At 42.9% G+C, this 27,967-nt stretch overlaps 1 protein-coding gene across 1 annotated transcript; it reads left to right on the forward strand.

Moving 5' to 3' along the window:
• Positions 1-8,885: 8,885 nt before the first annotated feature.
• On the forward strand, positions 8,886-23,111 carry LOC127569206 (melanin-concentrating hormone receptor 2). The gene is given in 7 exon segments (XM_052013611.1): positions 8,886-8,949; positions 8,952-8,975; positions 8,978-9,081; positions 9,084-9,123; positions 9,126-9,190; positions 9,192-9,223; positions 21,727-23,111. Coding segments are annotated over 7 exon segments (972 nt in total). The 3' UTR covers positions 22,370-23,111.
• The last annotated feature ends 4,856 nt before the right edge of the window (positions 23,112-27,967 follow it).

Genomic DNA, 27,967 nt, shown 5'->3' on the forward strand with positions numbered 1-27,967 from the left:
CCATTTCCACATTACCCAATATTAATTCCCCCTTTTCATCTTCCAAGGGACCTAGATTCACTTGAGCTACCCTCTTCTGCTTTATACAATTACAAAAATTTTTTCCTGTTTTTATACTTTGTGCTAGTTTACTTTCATAATCTATCTCCCCTTTCCTTATTGCTTGCTTAGTGGTCCTTTGTTGCTTAAAGTTTTCCCAATCTTCCATTTTCCCACTGCTCTTGGCGACTTTGTATGCATGAGCTTTTAGCTTGACGCCTTCCTTTATTTTCTTAGTTATCCAAGGCTGGCTCTCCCCACCCTTACTGTCCTTGCTTTTAACTGGAATGTACTTTTGTTGAGCACTGAAAAATTTCTTTGAAAGTCATCCACTGTTCCTCAACTGTCCCACCATATGACCTGTGTTCCCAGTCTATGCTAGCCAACTCCTCCCTCATCCCGTTGTAGTCTCCCTTGTTTAGGCATAATACATTGGTTTTTGATCGAACTATTGCACCCCTCCATTTGTATGAGAAATTCAATCATACTATGATCACTCTTTCCAAAAGGATCCCTAACTACAAGATCACTAACTTTACTTGTCTCATTGCACTGGACCAAATCTAAGATAACATGTTCCCTTATAGGTTCACTAACATGCTGTTCAAGAAAGCTATCACCGGTGCATTCTATGAAGTCCTCCTCAAGACCGCCTCGACCAACTTGATTCACCCAATCTATGTGGAAGTTAAAGTCCCCTGTGACAACTGCCATTCCATTCTTACGTGCATCAGATATTGCCTGTACCACTGTAATGCTATTATTCGGTGGCCTACAGACAACTCCCACCAGTGAGTTTTTCCCTTTACTATTCCTAATATCTACCCAGTTGGACTCAACATTCTACTCCTTAGATCTTATATTGTCTCTCACTATCACCCTGATCTCATTCTTAATTAAGAGTGCTACCCCACCTTCCTGCCTATCCTTCTGTATTACCTGATACCCTTGGAAATTTAATTCCCAATCATCTCCATCCCGCAACCCCATTTCTGTAATAGCCACTAAATCATACCTCTTTGTATTGATTTGTGCCACAAGTTCACTGACCTTGCTTTGAATACTACGGGCATTCAGATAAAGTGTCCTTACACTCATTGTCCTTGTTGAATCTAGTAACCTTTGTATCCTTTGCACTTGACTTTTCTGTACTCTACTCTTAGATTTTTCTTTTCTAACTTTTGTTCTCATCTCTGTTTTGCTTCCCTGTCTTTCAGCATGGATTCCCTTGCCCCTACCATATTAGTTTAAACCCTCCCCAACAGCACTAGCAAACAATCCCCCTTGGATATCCCAGTCCTGCCCAGGTTTGTACTGGTCCCACCTCCCCCCAGAGCCCATTCCAATACCCCAGGAGTCTGAAACCCTCCCTCCTGCACCACTGCTCAAGCCACATATTCATCCTAACTCTGCTGCTATTCCTACTCTGACTAGCACGTGACACAGGTAGTAATCCTGAGATTATTACCTTTGAGGTCCTACTTTTTAATATACCCCCTAGCTCCCTAAATTTGGCTTGGAGGACTGCATCCTGCTCTTTTCCTACATCATTGGTACCTACATGCACCAAGACAACTGGCTGTTCACCCTCCCCTTCCAGAATGCCCTGCAGCCGCTTCGAGACATCCCTGACCCTTGCACCTCAGAGGCAACACACCGTGAGTCCTGGTTACAGCCTCAGAAGCTCCTGTCTATTCCCCTTGCTATGGAATCCCCAACCACTATTGCTCTGCCAGTCTTTTTCCTGCCCTCCTGTGCAGCAGAGCTGCTCACAGTATCATGATCCTGGCTATTGCAGCCTTCCCCTGATGAGCCATATCCCCCAACAGTATCCAAAGCAGTATAGCAGTATATCTGTTTTGGAGGGTGATGACTGCAGGGGACTCCTGCACCACCTTCCTGGTCACTCATTCCCCATCTTTCCCTGGGCCTTTAAACTACAGTGTGATCAACTCACTAAATGTGTTATCTGTTACTTTCTCAGCATCACAGATGCTCCAAAGTGAATCCATGCACAGCTCCAGTGCCACATGCAGTCTGTCAGGAGCTGCAGCTAGACACACTTCCTGCACATGTAGTCATTAGGGACACTGGCAGCATCCCTGAGTTCCCACATTGCGCAGAAGGAGCATGACATGGGTCTGAGCTCACCTGCCAATGGTTAAGAAGCTTTGAGGTAAAATAAAGAGACAGAGGAAATGAAAGAGAATCTACCCTCTCCTTACCTTAGTGTTGCTCACTCTCCTCACTGAAGCCTGGTATTCACTCTCAAAATGTCTGCTCCAAAATGGCCACTCTGCTTGACCCTGACTTTTTATTAACTGCTGATAATTAGCTTATTAGCCAATCACCTATTAACTAACAATTAGCTGATTTACCTCTTAATTCCTGCAAGTGAAACTCACAAGCAAGGAGACTCACTTCTTTTCAAATCTCCCACTCTCGTTCTAAGTCACCAACTCCTTAGCCTCCACCTCTTGAGCCAAAGCCTCAGCTTCCCTACTCTAATACTGACACATTCCCACAATGGCCATGCCAAAATAGCCACTCTGATTGATCCTTCCTTCTTTTTATTGGCTGCTGTTAACTAGCCAATGAGCCAATCAACTATTAACAACTTGCCAATATGCTTCTTGTAGACTCCTGTAAGGTGAAACTCACAAGCACAAAGACTCACCTCTTTTCAAATCTCCTGCAGGTAAGAAGCTATGTGACCAACTCCTGCTGTTATTTCTTATGGGTTCCAGCAACTTTTTAATAGCTGAAAATAGGCTAACTAATCTGTATGTCTCAATTGTCACTTTGCTCTTCCAGGATGGTAGTTACTACCACATAATCCATACAGACCCATCTTGGGAATTTTGGAAGAACCCTTACTTCATTCACTACCTCTGCATTCACCTCTGTTAGGCCTAGTCCATTAGGTCCAATGTGTTTGATGGTTTTTAAAGCCATTAATTTCTTTGGTACTTTTTCTTTACAGCTATTAATTGCTATAAGCAACTTCCTCACTCTCATTGGAACCTTATTTCTGGATTAATATGTTGATTATGCCTTTTACTTTGAAGAGAGATACAAAATTTTTGTTTGATACTTCTGCCATTTCTTTTTCCCTTTATGATATTTCTGGTTTCAGTTTCCAATTTGAGTATAGGAGTGTGGGAGTCTTAATATAAGTCCTTAAGACTGCATCTGGAGCATTGCGTATGGGTTTGGTCTCCTTCTATGAGAAAGGATATACTTGCCATTGAAGGAGTGCAGTGAAGCTTCACTGGAGTGGTTCCAGGACTGGCAGGGTTGCTGCATGAGGAGAGATTGAATGGACTGGGACTGGATTTTATGAAGTTTAGAAGAATGGGAGAAGATCTCTTTGAATATTATAAAATTCTTGAAGGGTTTGAGAGCCTATTTGCAGAGAAGATGTTGACTTTGCTGAGAGCTGTAGAACCAGTGGGAACGTTTTCAGAATAAAAAAAATTAAGTTTGAGATGAGGAAAAAAAATTCACAGAAAGGTGAAACTTTACAATTCTCAACCCTGAAGGGTTTTGGAGACTCAATCATTTTGTTCATTTAAAGCTGAGATCAATAGATTTCTGGACATTAAAGGAATCAATGGCTATGGGGACAGTGCAGGAAAATAGCGTTAACTTGAAGACTAGTCACATATTAGTGAATGATGGCACTGGCTCAAAGGGCCAAAAGATTTAATCCTGCTCCTATTTCTTAAACTGTTCTGTGCCTCCTTTGTAAATAATTGTGGAAGCCTCTACATTTATTTCAGTTAAGTCTCATTTTTATAGTTTGTTTTGATACTTTCTTTTGTCAATATGCTGTTATCTTTTATTGATTTCTACAACTCTCCTAATCCTTTTTCTTGGCAACATTGTAAGGCTCTTTCTTGCATCCTATATGATTCTTAATCTCCAAGTGGAGAATTTCACACAGACTTTAAAAAAATATCTCAATGGAGTTTATTATCTGCTGTGCAATATGAAATATGTTTAAATCTCCTCTTTAATCTAATTTCCCTTTCACACTTTAAGCCAATTTACACTGGCATACTCATTTAATTGGCTTTATTTAAGTTTAAGACTCTAGTTTAAGCTTAATATGTCATTCTAAATTCAAAGCAAACTTCTATACATATTATGATCACTCTTCCCACAGGCTCTCACTCTGAAATTCCTAATTAATCCTGTCTTACTACACAAGACAAGATTTAGCAAGCTTTTGCCCTGGTTCATTCTAAGATGTCTTCCTCTAGGAAACTGTTATCAGTGCATTTATTTAACCTGTCCTCCAAATAGCTTCTGTCAGTTTTGATTTAAGCAACCTACATGAAGATTAAAGATTGCCATAATTATCATAATATTGGGTACAAAGCTCCTCATATTTCTAGATTAACATTTTTCAATAGCACATCCACTGGGTGGACGACCTTCAGATTACTTTCACCAATATTGTTTTTAATCTCTTGTATATTTTTATAAACCAATCCTTAGGCAGGATCATTCTCCCTTTACATTATCACTTATGAATGGTTCATTTCATCTTTGTGATTTTTGTCTGTTCTTTCAAATATCAAGTACTCTGGAATACTTTGCTCTGTATATTGACCAATGTACTGGTTATATAATGGTTACTAAGTCTATCATATTATGGTCAGTCTTCCCCCAAAGGATCTCTGACTATGAAATTTCAAATTAATGGTCCAGCTAGGGGTCTTGTATGAGGAAGTGCCTCGTCATTGGCCTTTAAATAGTGCCATGGACTCTGTTTAAAGTCTCACTTGAGACACCAGAATTTCCAACAATGTAATGTTCTTCCAGTTTTTTCAATAAGTGCATGGCAAAAGAGTAATGTTAAGATCCTTTTCACGTATTCTTGAATGGATTCAGAAGGACATGGGGATAAGATTTCACCCACTTCATGACACAGTAGTGGATGGAGTGAAATATGTTTCCACTGAATGATTGCAATTCCTGACAGCTCTATGTCAGCCTGTATTCAGTTAAAGGCATACTCATCTCTGAGTTGGAGGGTCAATGGTTCATTTTACTGCAGGGACTTACTCTCTACTCTGAAACTCCACTCTAGTGTTGGAGGTACTGGCTTAAATTTTACTTACCTCCTGCCAATATTCTGCAGAGAGCCGACAGCAATGTCCTTCTCTCGGGTCTGCTTGCCTTTGATCTCTGTACCCACACGTTGAAGCACAAGGAGTTTGAGATGAGCTGTAAAGTCAAATACTAGAGATCCTGACCTCCCAGTCTGCTGCCTGGACCAGCGGCAAAGCACAAACATTTTGAGTGAGGATCAGTTCTATCTTGCAGTTAAGGATTGCCATAATTATCATAATATTCCTCAGCCATGGATTAATTGAGGGTAATATGATCCCAGTCATTTCAAGGGGAATTACTGACCTTGACTGAACAGCTAAGTGCAGATAGGGGTGCTTTGGTTTCCTCCCACATCCGAAAGATGTGCAGGAGGGAGGTTAATTATCCTGCTGTAACTTGACCTTGGTGTGTTGGTGGTGGGGAGAATCTGGGGTGAGTTGATAGGGAGAATAAAATGGGAAGAGGGTAGGATTAGTGTCAATGAAGGTTGACTGGTTGGCAGGACTCAGTTGTCTGAAGGCCTGCTTCCATGTTGCTTGATTCTCTGACTCAAGTAATTTATTTTTCTTTCCCTTTATGCTTTAATTCATGCCTAGTAGTTTAAAGTTTATTTAATGTAAGTTAGTATTTTAAAGTTTTTTAAAATCATTTAATTCTACTTGAACTGTGTTAAGTGCTTGATTATCAGAGACATTTTGAAGCAGATCAAAGTATTTTGAAGCAGATCTTGCTGCAGGTCAAAGCATGGCAATATGCAAATGCCATTAGTGTGTACAGGGGGCAGGGACACACAGTGTCGCCACCCTCCTCTGTGGGAAGCAGTATCCTTGGGGCAGATGGATCCACTAAGCTGGAGAATTCAAATCCAGCTGTGGTTACAGTATTAAAGGACTGGAAAGGCGTGAGTGAAAGTAGGAGCACAGCAGATCAAGGGATGCTGAGCTCTCTTCTGCTTCCTTGTCGTGAGGCAAAAATCTCTTGATGTATTGGACGCTAATCAATAGCCTTTTGGGTTCTGTCAATATTATCCTTGAATCATTGTCAGAAAAAACAAGCAAAAAATGCTGGAAACACTGGTCAGGTCCAACAGTATCTGCAGAGAGAGAGAAACAGAGTTAATATTCCACGAGATTCTGTTCTTCTCTCCACAGATGCTGCCTGCACTGCTGAGTGTTTCCAGCATTTCGCTTTCATCTCCGATTTCCAGCAGTTGCAGGTTTTGCTTACAATCACTAAACAGATTATTTGGTCATTTTTCTGATTACTTTAGATAATGCAGTGTACCTCCAGTGGCATTCAAAAGTTTGGGCACCTCTGGTCAAAATTCCTGTTACTGTGAAGAGCTAAGTGAGTAAAAGATGACCTGATTTCCAAAAGGCATAGAGTTAAAGATGACACATTTCTTTTAATATTTTTTAGCAAGATTACTTTTTTATTTCCATCTTTTACAATTTCAAAATAACAAAAAAGGAAAAGGGCCCGAAGCAAAAGTTTGGGCACCCTGCATGGTTCCAGTACATTACTAACACCCCCTTTGGCAAGTATCACAGCTTGTAAACACATTCTGTAGCCAGCTAGGAGTCTTTCAATTCTTGTTTGAGGGATTTTCACCCATTCTTCCTTGCAAAGTCTTCTAGTTCTGAGAGATTCTTGGGGTCGTCTTGCAATGCACTGCTCTTTGAGGTCTATGCGCAGATTTTTGATGATGTTTAGGTCGGGGGACTGTCAGGGCCATGGGAAAACCTTCAGGCTTGTGCCTCTTGAGGTAGTCCATTGTGGATTTTGAGGTGTGTTTAGGATCGTTATCCTGTTGTAGAAGACATGCTCTTTTCATCTTCAGCTTTTTTTTACAGACGGTGAGATGTTTGCTTCCAGAATTTGCTGGTATTTGAATTCATTCTTCCCTCTACCAGTGAATGTTCTCTGTGCTACTGGCTGCAACACAAGCCCAAAGCATGATCGATCCATCCATCCTTTTGCTTAGCAGTTGGAGAGGTGTTCTTTTCATGAAATTCTGCACCCTTTTTTCTCCAAACTTTCCTGCATCCTCACCACGAAATTCAGCGTCAGACGTTTGCAAAGGAACAAACTAAACAAGCCTGATGCATTTTGGAAACAAGTCCTGTGGACTGATTGAAGTAAAATAGAACTTTTTGGCTGCAATGAGCAAAGGTGTGTTTGGAGAAAAAAGGGTGCAGAAATTTCATGAAAAGAACACCTCTCCAACTGCTAAGCAAAAGGATGGATGGATCGATCATGCTTTGGGCTTGTTGTTGCAGCCAGTGGCACGGGGAACATTTCACTGGTTAGAGGGAAGAATGAATTCAATTAAATACCAGCAAATTCTGGAAGCAAACATCACACCCTCTGTTTAAAAAAAAAAGCTGAAGATGAAAAGAGCATGGCTTCTACAATAGGGATAAGATCCTAACACACCTCAAAATCCACAATGGACTACCTCAAGAGGCACAAGCTGAAGGTTTTCCCATGGCCCTGACAGTCCCCCGACCTAAACATCATCAAAAATCTGTGCATAGACCTCAAAAGAGCAGTGCATGCAAGATGGGCCCAAGAATCTCTCAGAACTAGAAGACTTTTGCAGGGAAGAATGGGTGTGAAAATCCCGCTCAAACAAGAATTGAAAGACTCTCAGCTGCTACAGAATGTGTGTTACAAGCTGTGATACTTGCCAAAGGGGGTGTTAGTAAGTACCTGACCATGCAGGGTGTCCCAAACTTTTGCTTCGGGCCCCTGTTTTGGTTATTTGAGACTGTAAAAGATGGAAATAAAAAAGTAATCTTGCTTAAAGTATTAAAGAAATGTGTCATCTTTACTTTATGCCTTTGGAAATCAGGTCATCTTTTACTCGCTTAGCTTATCATAGTAACAGAAATTTTGACCAGAGGTGCCCAAACTTTTGCATGCCACTGTACTTAACCTTGTCCCTTTCCCTTCTGTGACTTCAAAAAAAACCAGAAAGAGGATTTTCTCACTGACGAACTCTGTTTCGTACATTCAGCAACACACACAAAATGCTGGAGGAACTCAGCAGGTCAGGCAGCATCTATGGGGGAAATAAACAGTCGACGTTTCGGGTCGACCCTTCGACTCTCGGCTGCTTATTCCCTGCATAGATGCTGCTGACCTGCTGGGCTCCCTCAGCATTTTGTGTGCGTTGCTCAAGATTCCAGCATTTGCAGAATCTCTCGCGCGTCGTGCATTCAGCAAGGTCCTTTGCTCGCTTTCCTTTCTGCCGAGATTGTGAAGAGCTCACTTACTAGCACAGCAACAGGATCAGAATTCTGCTTCAAACATCTTACTGGGGAAATAAATACAAGCTTTACTCACTTCTGCAGGCAGTGATTCGATCAGAAGCCGCCGGTGTACACAGGAGAATATAAAATAGTCGGCACTGGTTTCGGGAAATCATTCGTTCAAGTCTCAGTGAGGAAGACTTCAGTGAGAGTCTGAGATTGGATTTATGCTTTCAACTATTGAATCAGACAGGGAAATTGACAGGAGCGCCCTGAAAACTAACCAAGTACTTGTCCCTGGCACTGACGAGGTCAGGTCATTGATGAAGCAACAATCAATTAAAGTTTGCACCTGGCTGGAATCACCGACCCAACCAGTGCTTGGGCTCCCCAGGTGGCCATGAGTAGATGGAACCTGACCAGCGGAGATGGCTGGCTGCTGACCGCTACCGATAGCTTGGCAACGTCAATATGTCGAATATGTCCTTGGGGCAGTTTAGGGAAGATACGATGATGATGCACATCTTGCCCTCGGTGTAGGGATCCTGTGCATCGTAGGGGTCGGGCGAACAGCCTGGTCATCCACACACTCCTGGCGTGTAAGACCAAAGGGGTGTCGGACATCTACGTGCTGAGTCTAGCCATCGCCGATCTGTTGTTTCTGCTGGGGTATGCCCTGTCACAATCCATCAGCTGGTCAGAGACAGGCAGGGATCTTCGGGCAGTTCATGTGCAAGGCGGTGACGGTTATAGATGTCAGTAACCAGTTCACCACAGGTGGGTATTGTCACCGTCCTCTGTATCGACAGGTAAGGGGACAATTGTGATCAGATCCCTCTCCCTTCATCCCCAAATCCACTGTGCTCCCCTTAATCTTCGTAGGTTAACTTCGGAATTGTAGTGGATGAAGTTTTACGAAAGAATATTGTCTCATTTTTGATACAGAGACCAATAAAAAAAAAATCCACAGGTCGTTTGTGACGGGCACTCAGTCCCACGTTCATTGTTTTTATTATTGATACAGCGTTTAGGCTGACCTCCCTCTGATCTTTCCTCCGCTTCTTGTTTGCGTATGAACTTGATTGAGGAATCAGCAACTTGTTGCAAAGGCAGACATCAGGAGATAGCGACTGTGCTTCCTCCAGTTCCCGGGAATCCACGGGATGCAAACAGGCTTCATTGTGAAGGAATATTTTTCGGCAGTTTAACCGTACCGTGCAAGAGGCAACTGGTTATTAAACGGGGGACCCTCCACAGTCATTGACAGGGGAGTCTGGGGTGTTGGGAGGGAGAGGAGGGAGTAAGATCGAGATATTCTTGTCTGTAGTCAGATTTTTTTTTATTGAGCCGCCAGCATTTTCTTTGCTGTCTTTGTTAATGAGATGTTTTTAAAAGACATTTGTTTGCCCCCGTTACACTTTGGTGATTGATCTCTTTCCAAGTGAAAGGCGGTGACGGTGTGTGGGGTGGTAATAAGAAGTGAGGTTACGCTGTGATTTAGTGTGCTTTGCTGGTGAGGTGTGAGGAACCATCCACACCCCCGCCTGACTTGGAGCGGCATCCATTGAGCGCCACCACACTGTCCAGCACACGCATGGGTGGGTTTCAGGAGCCGCTGGCATCAGGGGCAAACGTTCAGAGTCATAGAGTCATACAGCACGGAAGCAGGTCCTTCAGCCCAACTGGCGCATGCCAATCAAGATGCCCCATTCAAGCTAGTCCCATCTGCCAGCGTTTGGCTCATTACCTCCTAAACCTTTCCAATCCATGTACCTGTCCACCTGCCTTTTACAAGTTGCTGTTGTATTTGCCTCAACCACTTGCTCTGGCAGCTGATTCCACATAGATACCAACCTTAGTGTGTGTAAAAAAAAAAAAAAAGAAAAAAAAAATTGCCCCTCAAGTTCCTCTTAAATCTTTCCTCTCTCAACTTAAACCTATGTCCTTTAGTTCTTGATAGTCCAACCTTGGAAAAAGACTGAGTGTATTCACCTGATCTATGCCCCTCATGATTTTATACACCTCTATAAGATCACCTCTCAGCCTCCTACACTCTAAGGAAGAGTCCTAGCCTGTCAAACCTCTCCCCTATAATTCAGTCCCCAAGTCCTGACAGCATCCTTGTAAATCTTTTCTGAACTCTTTTTCCTGTTTAGTAACATCTTTCATATAGTGGGGCAACCAAAACTGAACACAATACTCCAAGTGCAGCGCTCACCATGTCCTGTACAGCCGCACCATGACCTCCCAACTTTTTATACTCAATGCCCTGACTTATGAAGGCCAGCACGCCAAAGACCTTCTTCACCACCTTGTCTGCTTGTGACTCCACTTTCAGGGAACCATGTACTTTTACTCCAGGTCCCTCTGTTCTACAACACTCCCCAGTGGCCCTGCTGTTCACTGTGAAAGTCCTACTTGGATTTGACTTTCCAAAATGCAACACCTCAGTTATCCGAATTTAAACTTCATCTGTCATTCCTCGGTCCACTTACTCAGCTGATCGAGATCCCCTTGTAATGTTTTGATAATTATTGTCCACTATACCACCTATTTTAGTGTCATCTGCAAACTCACTAAACATGCCCTGTACATTCTTATTCAAATCAATGATATAGATAACAAACAACAATGGGTCCAGCACAAACCTCTGAGGCACACCCTGAGAAACAACCTTTTATCATCACCTTTTGCTTTCTACCATCAAGCCAATTGTGTATCCAATTAGCTAGCTCTCCCTGGATTACATGCAATCTAACCTTCAATAGCAGGCTACCGTGTGGAACCTTATCAAAGGCCTTAGAAGTCCAAAAAAACCACATCGACCGCCCTGCCCTCGTCAACTTTCTTGATCACCTCATCAAAAACCTCAATCAAGTTCATAAGGCATGATCTTCCATGCACAAAGCTATGCTGACTACCCTATAATCAACCCTTGTCTTTCCAGATGTATGTATATCTTATCCCTCAGAATCCTCTCCAGTAATTTAACTACAATAGATGTTAGACCTACTGGCCACCCTTCTTAAATAAATGCACAACATTTGCTACCCTCCAATCCACTGGCACCTCACGGGTGGCTAACAATTATGCAAATATCACAGCCAGGGCTCCTGTAATTCCTTCTCCCGGCCTCCCACACTGTTCTTGGGTATACCTGGTCAGGCCCTGGAGATTTGTCTATCTTCATACCTTATAAGACATCCAGTACATCCTCTACTGTAATGCAGACTATCCTCAAGGACCTCCCCATTTACTTTCCCTAGTTCTGAAGTCTTCACATCTTTCTCCATAATAAAACGAGGAGAAATATTCATTAAGTCCTTGCCCATCTCCTGTGGCTCCACACAAAGATGTCCCCTTTGGTCTTCGAGGGGCCATATTCTCTTTCTAGTTAATGTTTGGATTTTCCTTTATCTTCTCTGCCAAAGTTATCTCATGCCCTCTTTTTGTCCTCCTGATTTCCTTCTTGAGTACACTTCTGCATCCCTTATACTCCTCCAGGGATTCACTTGATCCCAGCTGCCTGCTTTCTTTATCCTGACCAGGGCCTCAATATCCGTCATCATCCCTGGTTCCCTGCTTCAACTAGCCTTGCCCTTACATTCTAACAGGAACAGACAGACCTTGGAGCTCTCACTATCTCACCTTTAAAACCCACCCACTTTTCTGTGGTCCCTTTGCCCACAAACACCTACTCCAATCAACCTTTGCTAGCTCCTGTCTCATATCGCCAAAACTCTCCTTGTCCCCAATTTAGAACTTGAACTTGTGGACCAGTTTTGTCCCTTTCCGTAACTATTTAAAAACTAATAGAACTATGGTCACTGGTCCCAAAGTGCTCCCCCACTGTCACCTCAGTCACCTGCCCCACCTTATTACCCAAGAGTAGGTTGAGCTTTGCTATCTTCCCAGTAGGGCCCTCCATATATTGCCCAAGGAAACTTTCCTGAACGCACTTAACAAATTCCACCCCATCTAGGCCCTTAACAGTATGGCAGTCCCAGTCCATGTTAGGAAAGTTAAAATCCCCTACTATGACAAATCTATTATACTTACAGGTCTGCACAATTCCCCTGCATATTTGTTCTTCTAATTCCTGTTAACTACTTGGGGGCCTATAGTACCATCCCAATAAGGTGATCATCCCCTTCTTATTTCTCAGCTCCATCCACAAAGCCTCACTGGATGATCCTTCAGTAATTTCATCTTTAACTACTGCTGTGCATTCCCCTTACATCAAAAATGCAACACCCCCTCCTCTCTTTCCTCCACCTCTATCCCACCTAAAGCACCTGCACCCCAGAACATTAAGCTGCCAGTCCTGTCCCTCCTGTCTAGTGATGTTGGTGGAATCCACCTCAGTCTTGATGCAGGGTCGCAACCCAAAATGTCTACCATCCCTCTACCTCCATGGATGCTGCCTGACCCACTGAGTTCCACCAGCAGTTTGTTTTTATGTTCCAGATTACAGCATCTGCAGTCTCTCGTTACCTGCCAGTAGTCATTACAAAGGTTTGGGAAACCTGGAGCAAGCAATATAGTGTATGGAAAAGAACAGGTTCTACAATTTTGACAGGCTCTGGATGTCTTAGTGGAAGAGGAGTAGAGGAGAAGAGAGGTCCATGGAGTCCCAGAGTTCTGAAGCCATCCCAATTCAGTAGAAAGCACTGCAAGCAGGGGTTGGTTAACAAGGGCACTGTTAGGGGTGAAGCACCTGGGACTTCATGTAGTGATGGAAGAGGTTTAATTACCTCAGGTGTGAAGACATGAACAAATGCCCTATCCCAACAAATGCACCATGATGTTCACACATACACCCAACAGCAATCACCGTCAATTACAACTCACACTGAAAACTCATATGATCACCATTCTTCACATACTTCTTTACTCAGTAACATTCACACCACCTCCTGCAGTGTACACAAATCCCCAGCCGTTCACATCATCCTCACCTTAAAACATGCTCAGTAATGAATGATGGATTTCCTTCTCTCCTGCAGGAGAAGGTGGAGCACAGTCATAGCCAGCAACAGCAGGGTGGTTCAGTCAATTCCACCTCCATTGGCTCAGTGATCTGGAGGAGAGACTGTGGCCATTGTTGGAGCAGTTACCACGTCGTCAGTGACAGTACAGAGATCATTGAAGGGGATGTATCTTCATATCCAATCTGCCTTGTTACATTCCATTGAACTCTCCTTCCATAATAATTTCTACTTTACAGATGGTACACCTCCTACACCTTCCCTGTTCTCACCGCGAGTCTATCCTTGTCTCTTTCTTCTCCAGTAGCTTCTCAGACCTTGATGAAGCACCCTATCAATGAAGGGTGAAGGAAGTGTTCAAAGGGAGGCTTGGTAATTGGCAGGCTTGTTCTGTGTAAAAGCCAATGTGTAAAGGAATATGGGAAAGCCCAGTTCTTCTCTGGTCCTGGGCTTCATATAGAGTCACACAGCACAGAAACAGACCCTTTCGCCTAACTGGTCCATGCTGACCAAGATACCCTATCCAAGCTAGTCCCATTTTCCAGAGCCAGGACAAAGAGGCTGACTCCATTTTAATACATGTAGATCCATGAGGCATCTAATAGCTGCCAATTCTGTTTTTATGTGCTATAGGAAGAAGCTAGCCCTTTTGCTTCACACCTCACTTCCTCACTATGGGTGACAGTAGTCTACACAAACTGGTTATCAGGCAATAGCAAAGATACAGAAAGAGTGAGAGTGATATCATGGATACCATTGCTCAAAGGGACTTTGAAGATGTTACAACACATCAGCAATCTGTTGACAGGATCAGTGAGGTGCTAATGCCATCCTCCACAATTTGGCACAACTAATCTCTCCCCTGCTCTCTCACAACGCCACTGCCCTTCCACCACCCTGCCCCCATCAGGGAAATTGCAACATCACCAAGGAGAATGAATCTGCAGTCTTCTCTAGATGACAGTCACCTTGCCTGTCAATAAGTTAGACGGCTGCCACACCCGGAGAGGCAGTGCTGTGTGAAGTTAACTGATGTCTGGGTAGCTTGCTGGCAAATCTGTATGCCCATGTTATGTGCTTCCTTTCAGCAAGGGGAAGGAAATTAGTTCCCCTCTATTTGAGTATGGAGCCTCATCACCTCCTTAATGAACTGGGACACTGCAAACTGGGAGGTTTGGCTAATGCCTGCCAGAGCTCCCTGGATGATTGAGAGGGAAGGAAACTGAGGGCCACTTTGACCTTCCCTGACAGAGGGACAACAGATCATACATGCCTCTGTGACTGGAGCTCTGGCTGAAGATCTCAGTGATCAGGTTCTTGGAGGACCTTTGCCTCAAGACAGACTATGTCTCTGTCACTTGCATTGTCCCCTGAATACTCTGGGAGGTTAAGACCTCCTGGCCAGGTTTCTCCTTCACTTTTGTGTTGAAGGACACATTTTCTCCCCTTGAATACAGTGATAACTTTAAGAAAGATGTATCACAGTGCATAAGAAATTATGTCGAGTGACAGTTCTGGTACATTAAATCAGATTAAGTGGAGCATTGCTATTCTAAGAAGTAGACATTGGACAGACAGAAGTGTTATGTTGAAGTCACTGGTTTTGGTTGGGGAGTAAAGCAGCAAAGGCCATTAGTGACCAGGACTGAGCCTAGGGATGTGGGTAGCAAATCTATACATGCAACAGCTAATTCCTAGCCACCGAGAGCAGTTTGCCTAATCTTTATCAGGCCACCATTTATCCCTTAACCAATATCACGAAAAAGTAGTAGGTGTGTGTATGTGTGATGGGTGTAAGTTGGTATTTCCTACTCAGTTCAGTGCTTAATTATTCGCAAATTCCTTTGGGCACTTTATAATTACAAGTTTTTTTTTCTTGGCCAGGTATACACATATGCACTCAATTTATACATATTTTGGTTGCACCACTTGCAGTTAACAACCATAACACACCTATTACTAAAAATGTATAGAATACACCATCCATTGTATTTATTCATACCACGTTCCTCATTGTGATTAGTGCAGTTTTAATACTAAGGGCAGGTTTCCAGGTTCTGTCTCATGAATTTCTTTTGTGCCCTCAAAAGATTTAGTAAATCTTCAAAAATATTTTGAGGCTTTTAACCTTATTTCGTCTGCTGGGGTGCAAGGATTTAACTTAGCATTAACAATGGATCTCCAGCTAACATCATCAAGTGGCCCAGCTCCATAATACATTTTGCTACATCCACTGAGAGCAGCTCTAATCTGATCTGGCCAGCAGCTGGAGTCTTCGCATCTTTGAGGTGCTCTTTGCCATATCTGGGCCATCACCTCTAAATCGCATTGGTTTTTGTTGAAGTTTATAAAATATAAAAAAAGTTCTGTGGTTTGTCAAATTGATTCCAGGGTGAGTGTCATATGAGGAAAGATTCAGCAAACGGGGCCCACTCTTTCTTCGAGTTTAGAAGAATAAGAGGTGATCTCAGAGAGTCATAGAGAGATACAGCATGGAAACAGGCTCTCTAGCCTACTGTGCATGCCAACCTCAAAAAAACCATTTACACTAATCCTACATTAATTATTTTTTTCTATTCTTCCCACATTCCCATTAACTCCCCCCAGATTCTACCACTCATTTACACACTATGAACAATTTACAGTAGCCAATTAACCATTCAATCTGCATGTCTTTGAGTTGTGGGAGGAAACTAGAGCCCCAGGAGAAAACCATGTGATCATAGGGAGAACATGCAGACTCCATTCAGGCAGCCCCCAAGGCCAAGATTGAACCTGGGTCTCAGGCACTGTGACTCTACTAGCTGTGCTACTGTGCTATCCCTCACTGAAACATACACAATTCTTACAGGACTCGACGGGGATGTTTCCCTCAGCTGAGAAGTCCAGAATCAGGGATCACAGAATCAAAATAAGGGATTGGCCTTCTAAGGAGATGAGAAGAAATTTCTTCACCCAGAGGGATGAGGAAGCTCAAACATGAATACATTTAAGAAAAAGTTCGATAGATTTTTGGAATTTGTGGGAATCGAGGGATATGTAGTGCGGAAAAGTGGCAATGAGGTGAAAGGTCAGCCATGACCCTGTTGAACAACAGAACAGGTGTGAGGGCCGAATTCTATCTCTATTCTGCTTCTATTTCTTATATTCAGATTCAGATAAGTTTATTGTCATATACACCAAGGTGCAATGAAATTCTTTGTTCGTGTGAATCTCACAGAATAAACAGTAATAATAAATACAACAATAATAAATGCAGTGACGAGTGCAAAACAATGGAATGGTGCAAAGTATAGTAGTGCAACCTGAAGTAGTACAAAAAGAAATGTAAAATGACAATAGCTGAAGAGGTAGAATTAAGAGTTTAAGAACGTGGCAGCACCATCGGGAAGGGAATGTGAAAGAGGTGATTGGTTCTGAAGTCTGATAGCAGTGGGGAAGAAGCTGTTCTTGACTCTGATCATCCAGGCTTTCAAGTTCCTGTATCTTCTTCCTGAAAGTAGAAGAGAGAAAGGGGAATGGCCAGGGTGGCAGGTATCCTTGACGATACTATTAGCCCTCCTGAAGCAATGCACCGTGAAAATGGATTGGATGGAAGGAAGTGATGAGCCTATGATGGACTGGGCAGTGTTCACCACTCTCTGCAGGTTCCATCAGTCCAGAGCAGAGCAGTCACCATACCAGGCTGAGTTGCAACCTGTCAGGATACTTTCAATAAAGCATCAGTAGAAGTTCAAGGGAATACTTGTGGACAAATCTTTGGATTTTGCATTGAAACTTTGTAGTACTTACAAAGAACGTATTATATTTTCACAATAATAAAAAAATCCTTTTCCCTTTGTGAACTGTATGGGGACTTTTGGCCCAACATCAGATTGTTTTGTGGAGTGGGTGTAGGGATTGAGGAATCGGAAATTAATTGATCTGTCTGGGAAGGGGGAATTTTGGGGGAGGGTGTGATTGGAGGGTGAAAACATGAAGTTGCGATATGGCAAGATGTGTTTAGTTATGATATTTCGGGCATCATTGGTGTGTGGCAGACTTTATGAATCAGCTGATCTTTTCCTGCTGAGGTTCTAGCTGTTTCCATGGTTGAGGAAGATGGGTCTGGCCATGTTCCCGCAGACAATCCTTTTGGTTGGACTGTGCACAACCTCCTGTCCTCATTGAATGTCTTGTCCAGAAGAACTTGTGTGATCCTAAGTTAATAATGAATTAAGTGGTCTGTGTGGAATGTCCTCAATGCTCTGGTGGATCCTATGAGATGGCATACCGAGAAAAATGTTGGAAACATTTGGTACCAGAATTTTCAAACAAGCATCAGGACCGTCTTTTTCCCAGGGTAGGGGAGTCCAAAACTAGAGGGCATAGCTTTAAAGTGAGAGGAGAATCATTCAAAAGGTACCTGAGGGGCAACTTTTTTTCACACAGAGGGTGATGGCTATGTGGAACGAGCTGCCAGAAGAGGTGGTGGAGGTGGGTACAATTATGACATTGGAAGGACATTTGGACAGGTACATGGATGTGGGCCAGGCACAGGCAAATGGGATTAGCTCAGTTAGCCAGCTTGATTGGCAAGGATGAGCTGGGCCGAAGAGTCTGATTCCATGCTGCATAACTCTATGACTATGACTCTGACCTTCCTTGGCTGGTGATAAGAAGGGCCCTCCTTGTCAGATTCTTCAAGTACAGCCAGAGTCTCAGTGCCACTGCATGCTACCCTCGAGGTGGCTTCACATGGAATCCAGCTGTCATCCATTTCCTCCTGGAGTGTGTACTTGTCAGGAAGGTCTGGAACAGGTTTTGTCAAGGTTTATCCCAAACACCTGTGCAACACAGGACTCTGATTTATCATCTGTTCCCTGGGACACACACCAAAACAAATATTAACTTGGTGGAAGATACTCTCTGATCTGTTTGAGCAGTCTATGACCGAATGCTGAAAGCCAGTACACTCTAAAGTCCAGGACAACACTTGGAGGGAGGTGCTGAGGCTCGGAGCAGCTGTTGCCAAGGCCCTATGGGGAAGGGCCGTAGTTTAAGGCCCTCTGCTGAGATGTGTGCTTTTCCACATCCACAACATTGTTTCTTTGTGCTGAGAAGGACTTCAATCACTGGAAAACTTCTTGCCCAGTTTCTGTCGACTTCAATTTGACCTGGTGCCACACTAAGTCAAGTGATGTATTGGTGTCAAGCACTGTTACCCCCACATCACTTGGCCAGGCTGCGATTCCTCGCCATCACTACAGTCAACATCAACTCCCACTCTCCACACTGCATAAATACCTCCACCTCCTGCCGCAAATATCCCCATCGACACCACTGTCATTGGTGACACCCGTTGCTTGGGTTCACAGAAGAAGAATGGCTCCTTGGTTGTTATATTCAAAGGTTTTTGAGAAGTGTAAAAGTTCAGCATTAGTTACTGCACTCAGAAGACTGAATTCAAGGAAAAAAATGAAGCAAAACATAAAAATTATGTACTGTAGCTTCTGTTATGGTCAAAATCCAAACCTCTTGCTAACATTAGCTAAATCAAGCACTCAGATTGTTTCCTTAATTGTAAAACCTTAACCAAGGTTTCACTACTTAGTAAATGTAACTACATATGTATGGTCAATGTGCAGTTATTGTAAGAACGTTCAAAGCCTACAGAGTACATTAGCAGTAGAGGAATGAACAAGAAACAACCAATTACCAAGTAATAAGACATGTGGAAAGCAGAGATAGTCACATCAGAGTCGCTGTAGATTCACTTTTCCCCAGACACCTGGATATTTTTTGTATTTTTTTATCTAGTGTTCCAGAATGCACCTAAATTTGTGGATGTATAGGCTGGGCTGGGTTGAGTTAGCCAGCTGGAAGAATAGGTTCAAGAGGCTGAATAACATGTTCCAATTTATATGACCCTATAGGGCACTCAGATACCAACTCGTCCTGAGTCAGGCTAAAAGTATAAATCTATTATGTTGTTTGTTCTTGATCACTAGCTAAAGAACTTCGGCTGATGACGTACACGTTTAGATTTGAAGAAAGCCATAACTAATATTGCTTATGTTAATCCGTTTTTGTATACTCTCCAAAGCCTTTGAACCAAATAGTTACACAAAAAAAAACAATGTAAGACCTTTCTTCAGGAGCTTCCAGGGTTAATAAGAACAGTGAATGTTGAAAACACTCATCAGGTCAGGCAGCATCTGTGGAAAGAGAAAGAGTTAATATTTCGGGTCTGAAGGGCCTTTAACCTGAAATATTAAATCCATTTTCACAGATTGACAAAATGCTTTATCTGTTCTCCGGTTTCTCTCCATCTTCAAACCTAGTGTCTTGCCCTTAACCTGTGGTGTTACTACATCAAGATGGCCCATGTTATTTTGTTGATAATTTGCTTCTGCATTGATCAAAACTCCTCAGAGTGCAAACTACCGCTGTATCCTTCATGTGTTATGGTGGAACCACTAAAGCTCAGAATCCTCTTTGGAGCAATAAAGATACTGTTTCTTGGTCTGAAGTTGCATGGCCGTTGCAGGATGGGGACATGCTGGTCGTGTGGAGGGAAGAGGCCAAATTTTAGGAACTCCATACAGTGGGAATTTCTGCTGGCCCAAATGAAGTTTGAAATCTAGTAAACATTTACCTTACCAGGTGAACCACCTACTGAAGAGTGACATGGGATCCATCTGGAGGTAATGGCCACTTGGATAATTGAAGGTGCCAAGCACTGAATCTGTGTTTGGACAAAATGGGGTGTGGGGGGGGGGGTGGAAGGAGGGAAATGAATGAGATTTTCTTTTGAAGCCTATTACAATTTCTCTAACCTTCAAGTTCCAAATCTCTGATGAAAACAACCATTGATAAAAATCTTGTTTTCCTTTATAATGATCACAATAATGTGGCCTTGGTCCTCTTTTGCATGTACAGTAAGAAATGATGAAACAGTATTCAGCTTTCATTATAAAATGACTGAAGTATAAGTTTAAAGAAACCCTAATGTATTTATACAGGATGTTGGTGAAACCACGTGTTGAGCAATCTGGGCACACTCTTTGTTTCTTTCCTGTAGAAATGATGTTTCAAACTTAGAGAACTTCAACTAAGATTGATTTCCAGGATTAGGCGTTTACCCAATGAGGAAATATTGAAGAGACTTGGCCTTTATTCCCTTGTGTTTAGGGAATTTTTAATGAGTTTAACAGAGTGGATGCTGGGAGGATGTTTCCCCTGGGGTACTGGGAGAAATCTAAATCAAAGGGCTCGGCCACTTTCCATTCCAGAGGGCTGCTCAGTCATTGAGGATACTCTAAATGGAGAATGATGAATTTTTGCACAATATTGGAATCAGAGGATTCTGGTGAAGTCTGGGAGGGTAGATTTGAGGACATTAGAAACAGAAGGAAGAGTTCCTCAAGCTCCACTCCCATTCAGTAATATCCTGGCTAATATATCCCAATCCCCACTTCCCACTGGGTTTCTATATATGAACTGGATTAACATCAATACAGATATAGAGAGTAACACATCAACAATTCCATTATTAGAGCCGGTATGTTCAGTTACTTTCCTCACTGTCATATACTTAACAACTATTTGAACCACTTATATCAAGTTTGTTGACATTTGCTACCCAAAGTCCTGCTGAAAATGATTTTGCCACAGATTTCTTTCCTTTCTTCCCTCCTAATAATGTCATCTTTAATTAGCACAGCAATATAAATAAGGTGAATTACGAAGTTCCAATTCTGCAATGCTAGGACAGCATTACAGATTGTGGTATGAATCTTAAACAGTCAAAAATAAATCCACTGGCTATTCATGTTGCACCAATGTTATTGCAGTAATCCCAACACACTGGTACTGCCAGCAGAGGGACTTTGCAATAATTCCATCACTCAGCTGCTTGGTAGCACAGTGTTTTCTCCATTATCATGACACGTAATTGCATAATGTTACTGCAGTAATCCTGTTGTACCACAAGCAGAATGTCACTCCAATAATATCATCAGTCAGCTGCCAGGAACATAATCTTGGCACATCAGTACCTTTGCACAATGTCCTGATGCACAGTGTTGCTGCAGCCATCTCAGCAGAACATTACCAGAAGGACAGATTTACTGTACTTAATCCCAGCACAATTTTACATCAAGGCACTATCAGTTTAGTAATCCCATTAAGAATAACATTAGGGATTATGCATGTCACATTTTCAACGAGGTAGTTAAGTATTACATATTTAAACCTGTGGGCTAGAGCAGGTTACTGCAGTAATCTCAACAGGTCATCGTTCATCTAATCAATACATATTTGCATATTTTGTTCTTCCACAGGTATATTGCAATAGTCCACCCCACAACAGAGAAGAGGACCATCTGTCGGACAGTGCTGGTTAATGGTCTTGTATGGCTTGGCAGCTGGTCACTGACAGTTCCAGTCATGTTATATTCCAGGACTATCCGGATGGGAGACCTTGAAGTATGTGCACTGGACCTTCCTTCTGGAGCAAAGGACATGTACTGGTATACGCTGTATCAGTCCATATTGGGATTTATCATTCCTCTGATTATTATAAGCACTTTCTACTCACTGACTCTCTTTCATGTCTTTAAGTCACTCAGAAGAGTGGGTAGGAAGCAGTCAGTGCAGGCAAAGAAGGCGACCAAAACTGTGTTGATGATAATAGCTGTCTTTTTGGTGTGTTGGTCACCTTTTCATGTGATGCAGATACTCAATTTAACAGCTACGCATCCTTCCTTGCTTTTTCTCTACACCTACCATATCAGCATCTGTCTGAGCTACGCCCATAGCTGTATCAACCCTCTCCTGCTCCTGTTCTTCACAAAGAATTTCCAGGAGCGCTTGTGTGGCATTGTGACAAAGAGCAGCTCCACCTCTCATGTCCAATTGGCTGCCACAAGAAGAGGGGGAGCTTGTGAAACTGTGGAAGTGGAGTGTAAGAGCTCAGTCTTCTGAGAAAGAGGCACACATTTAACACCACACAGTTACCTTATGGTCCGAGCACTCTGTATCCAAAACATTTTGTGTTGCTGACCTCTGTTATCTCTGTATACAGACCCACACAGTGTTTCCAGTATTTTCATTTCTTATACCAGATTTCCCACATCACAGCAATTTTCTTGAATGTTATTACCTACATTATGTTGTGTTTAGTGCTGGTTAATTCTACCTACAGGTATCTGTTATTAAAGGGTATCTTTATTGTGTGAGTTTGCTGTTCATCAAATTGATCCTTGGTCCTTTGCAATAGAATTCGTTTCATTTCAGACCACAGGTGGTTTGGAACAGTGTTGCTAGACACAGAGGAAATCATCCTCCACTCTGCTCCATTAACATGTTTAGAGACTCAGTACAACACACTGGCTTTGTGGCATTTTAATGTTCCTCCATGTCAGCTATCCAACTAAGCTAAATATTCAGTGATACATATTTCATGCATTAGAAACTTAATTGCAAAGGCCTAAATTCATTTTACATTAATTATTTTGGAATAAGTTGGTGGAGTGACACTGGCCATCCATTTCACAACAACAATGTAGTTACGGAATGCCTTTAACATAGGAAAACATTCCACTGAGCTTCATGGGAGAGTTATTAAACAAAAGCTGACACCTAATGACATTAGACATTTGTGAAAATGTTGGTTTATGGAGCAATTTTAATGGAGGAAAGAATGATAAAGTGACAGTTTTTTCAGTGGGTGCTTCTAATGTTTAAGGCTTTTCAGCCCGATGACTTGTTCAACATGGAAGAGCCATTTAGCATGATGCTCAAAAAGGTGGAATTGGATGAGCATGGATACCTTGGATGGCTAATAGCCTGGAAAAGATTACAGGTATAGTGAAGGACATGGCCATTGGGTATTTAAAATAGGATGCAAATTATAAATTTGAAGTATTGCTCAACAGACAGCCAGTGTTAGTCAGGGATCTAGGCATGAGCAGGATGGCACAAGTCCAGCCACAGATTTCAATGACCTCAAACTTACAGAGGATAGGGCATGGGGGGTTTGCCACAAATACATTGGAATTGTCAGTCTTTAGGAGGGATTCAGCAGCAGATAGGCTAGGACAAAGACAGAGTCCCTAAAGTTAGAGTGGAAAGAGGTGGTCCTAGAGACAGTATGTGTTGTAACCAAAGCTGCAGCAAAGTGAGTGTACTGCAAAGACCAACACTAACTAAAACTGGCCAAATGTAACACTTGAGCATGCCATGAGGAATCAAGGAGCTTCGAAGGAACAAGTTGCGAGTTGAAGGAAATGCCTGTGAGGGGCCAAGGTATACTTGACTATTTTCTTCTCTGAATCCTTGTGGTCTAGCTATCTACAAGCCTCAAATATTCCTGGGTTTATCTCCAAAAACCAGCCAAATGTTCATAGTAAGATTATTGCTGGAATGAAACCTGTTCTTCAAAATACCAATAAATCCCAAACTTTTCCCATCAAAACAATCTTTTCACAATAATGATCAACCTTTGAACAGAATGGCACTTCCTTAATGACAATGGAATGCCTAACTTACAGGTTTGCAGCAAACAGGATTAAGATGGTATAATCAAACTGGGTGGGAGTTGGTGATGTGGGATGGGGCTACAGTGTTGGGGAGTTACAAAAATCATTTGTCTGCAGAAAGACACACAGTATCACCTGATACATTTTGTAACGTGGAATGTAACTTAATTATAGCTCTGTGATTTATTGAAATTGAATTAAGACAAATGTAAGGCTGACACAAGCTAGATAGTTGTCACTGAATTCTTGCCTACTCAAGGCCAATTGGTCCAGATCTTTTATTAAGATATGTGTCTGTTGCTAAAGGGAAGAGTGAGGTCATGTGACCTTTAGTGGAGAACAAAGAGGAAGCAGGGAAATAATTTATAAAGGCACTGCAGTCAAGAAAGGGGTGAGCCAGTCAGTTACCAGAAAACCTTTTAGATCATTGGCAGATTGACCACTAAAGTGGCCATGATTATGTGGGATTAAGTTTGTAAATTAGAGAGAGGATATCAAAAGGTGTAGTGTCAGCCATTACACTAAATTATTGTAATCTCTCAGCTCAAGTAAAAGTATGTCATCACAGACTAAGAAATTCTGATTTGCATTCATTTATTAAATCCCTGGGTTAGACTTTTATATAGGTTCAATCTCCACTCATTGTGAATGTAGATAGGCTGAGCAGCAACAACCGTCCTACCATATGGGGAGATCTTTATCCTGGGATAATTATGTCACTAAGATTGTAAACAGTTGGGTCAAGGTCAGTTTCCAGGGAGAGGGGTGGAGTCGTGGCTGGGGAATGAAGCATGCTTATTATCTACCTATCATGTAAATGTTTCAACAGTAATGTAGACTCTCAATTATAAAGAAAGAAAAGATGACAGCATTTATAACACAGTTTTCTCAAATGTGCTAAAATGACATACTTTTGAAATACACACATCATGTAATACAGAGCCAAATTGTGCAGAGAAACATTCACAAACTGTAATGTAATATTGTCTGTACAATCCATTTTAATGAAATCGATAGATGGGACTTGTATTGGCTAGGATACAAGGTTGAAGTTCCTGCCATTTATCAAAATAATATAACAGGATCCTTTGTACCCACTGACAAGACTTGTTTGAACATCTTTTTCTGACATTTATTACCTCCAACAGTGAAGCACTCCCTGAATATTGAATTAGAGTATCAATAACAACAGTTAGATTTTGTGCTCAAGGCTTTCGAATTAAACTTGACCCTCCAACCATTTGATTCAGAGTGAAGAATGCTTCCAGCTGAGCAAAGGTTTCGTCAGATTTGAATTTCAATGAACTTTTAAGAGGTAGAAGATTGCAAAACCCACAAGAAAGCCAATGATGTCTTTTTATTGGTGGTTGTGTAATCTGTGTTCTGGAGTGGATCTTCATTAATAGCTGCAAAAATCTCCAGCATCTGCAGATCTCAATGCCTGCAATTAAATGTTACCCACTGCATCCTCTTCACTTAACAAGAGAGATCCCTATAAATGCAAATAACAATGAGAGATTATGACATCTACAGTCAAAGGCGAGGGGTCACCTTTTCTGCCATCTTCACTCAACAGTAGGAGGCCGCCACAGCTTTGATAGATAGTGAGATGTCCGCAGTATCTGGCACTCTGAAAAGGTAAAAGCCACCTTAGTGAAAAATAAGCTCATGCTGGTGTTATGTTCACTAACGAAATAATTTGTGGGTTTCAAGCATTGACATGAAACTTCTTAGGATCAATAGCTTTGTATCATATTGCATCAGCTGTTGTCTTGTTCTTGGTTCTCATTTTCATTCATAAACTACTGCATTTTGTTAAACAGTAAAAGTAGTAAATAAAGTGTCCCTGCTCTGTGACCTTTGCATAAATTTGCCATTATATTTTTGTGAAAAAACATGCATTAAATTTTTCTGTTAAAGTTGCAAGGGTTAGTTTGAAGATAACTGGTTGAATATTACCTGAGCTGAATTTGCAAGCATTCCTATCTGTTAATAACGCTAACTGACTTAATCACTGAAATAATATTTTAATGAAGACATGGCTGAGGGGTGGTGGTGGGGGAAGGGGGCCACTGAAAAGGATGAAAAAGATGGACAAAGGATTGGGGGAGATAGGTAGTAGCAAAAATTAGTATACTCTTGAGAGTTTAAGGAAAAGGTCCATAATATATACATATTATAAATATAATGTCAATATTAATAAACTATAGTAATTATAATAAATACAGGTTTACTGGGATGCTGCCTGGATTAGAAGGTATGAACTATAATGAGAGGTTGGACAAACTTGGGTTGTTTTCTCTGGAGTGTTGGAGGCAGAGGGGAGACCTGACAGAAGTTTTTTTTTATCAAAATAAACTTTATTCATAATAAAAGAAACTGTATACAATAATAAAACTGTTCAAACCTTTACATTCATGTACAGTTCAATACTTAGTGTTACCTGTTTATATATAAAAAACACAGTACCAATGCCACTCATGTGGCTCCCTGAGGTGATACCCCAATACCATATTTACAACATTTGAGCGGCTTCCTCGCCTGACCCCGCCCCTCCTTCTCCTGTGACAGAAGAACCCTAAACTGTCATCCTTCCCCACTGAGCTCTCGCGCTGGCTGCACCCAGCTTCAGTGCGTCCCTCAGCACGTACTCCTGCAGCCTGGAATGTGTCAGTCGGCAGCATTCTCCTACGGACATCTCGCAGTGCTGGGAGACCAACAATTTTCGGGCAGACCAAAGGGCGCCTTTCACCGAGTTGATGACCTTCCAGCAGCAGTTGATGTCCGTCTCTGTGTGTGTCCCCGGGAACAGCCCGTAGATCAGAGAATCCTCTGTTACGCTGCTGCTTGGGATGAAACGTGACAAGGACCCCTGCATCTTTCGCCACACCCTCCTTGCAAACCCACAGCCCGCAAAGAGGTGGGCGACTGTCTCGTCCCCGGTGCAGTCCTCCCGGGGGCAGCGCGCGCTGGGGGTGATGCCCCAACTGTGCAGGACGGATCTTACTGGGAGGGCACCTCTCACCGCCAGCCAAGCGAGGTCTTGGAGCTTGTTGGTGAGTTCTGGCGATGAGGCATTCTGCCAGATGGTCTGGACAGTCTGCTCAGGGAACCACCCCACGGTGTCCATTGAGTCCTTCTCCTGCAGTGTCTGCAGGATGTTCCGTGCTGACCACTTCCTGATGGACTTATGGTCCAAGGGGTTGGTCTGGAAGAACTTTTCCACGAAGGACAGGTAGTGCGGCAACGTCCAGCTGACTGGGACGCCGTGTGGCCACGGGGCCAGGCCCATCATTCTCAACAGCAGGGACAGGTAGAACCTCGGTACGTAGTGACACTTGGTGCCCACGTACTTGGGTTCCACACAGAGCCTGATGCAGCCACAGACGAAGGTGGTCATCAGGATGTGGGTGACATTGGGGACACCCTTACCCCCATTGTCCAGGGACTTGTGCATGGTGACCCGTTGGACCCGCTCCATCTTGCTTCCCCAGATGAACCGGAAAATGGCCCTGGTGATTTCCAAGTTGGAGGAGCGAGGAACAGGCCACACCTGCGCCAAGTACAGCAGCCCTGAGAGCGCCTCACACCTGATGACCAGGTTCTTCCCAGTTATTGATAGGGAGCACCGTTCCCACAGTCCCAGTTTCTGCTTCACCTTCCCAATCTGCTCCCGCCAATTTTTGTTGCACGCCCCGGCTCCTCCGAACCAGATCCCCAGCACCTTCAGATAGTCAGGCCTGATGGTGAAGGGGACGTTGGATCGGTCGGGCCACTTGCCGAAGAGCATAGCCTCGCTCTTCGCTCGGTTGACTCTGGCCTCAGATGCCGACTCAAACCGGTCGCAGATGCTGATCAATCTGCCGACTGACCTTGGGGCTGAGCAGAAGACGGTGCTGTCGTCCATGTACAGGGAGGTTTTCACCTGGGTGACCTCACTGCCTGGCAACGTCACCCCTCTGATGCTCTCGTCCTTCCTGATGGACTCGGCAAAGGGTTCTATACAGCACACGAACAAGACAGGGGAGAGAGGGCAGCCCTG

The sequence above is a fragment of the Pristis pectinata genome, chromosome 4 (genome assembly GCF_009764475.1).
Source record: "Pristis pectinata isolate sPriPec2 chromosome 4, sPriPec2.1.pri, whole genome shotgun sequence".
NCBI lineage: Eukaryota > Metazoa > Chordata > Chondrichthyes > Rhinopristiformes > Pristidae > Pristis > Pristis pectinata.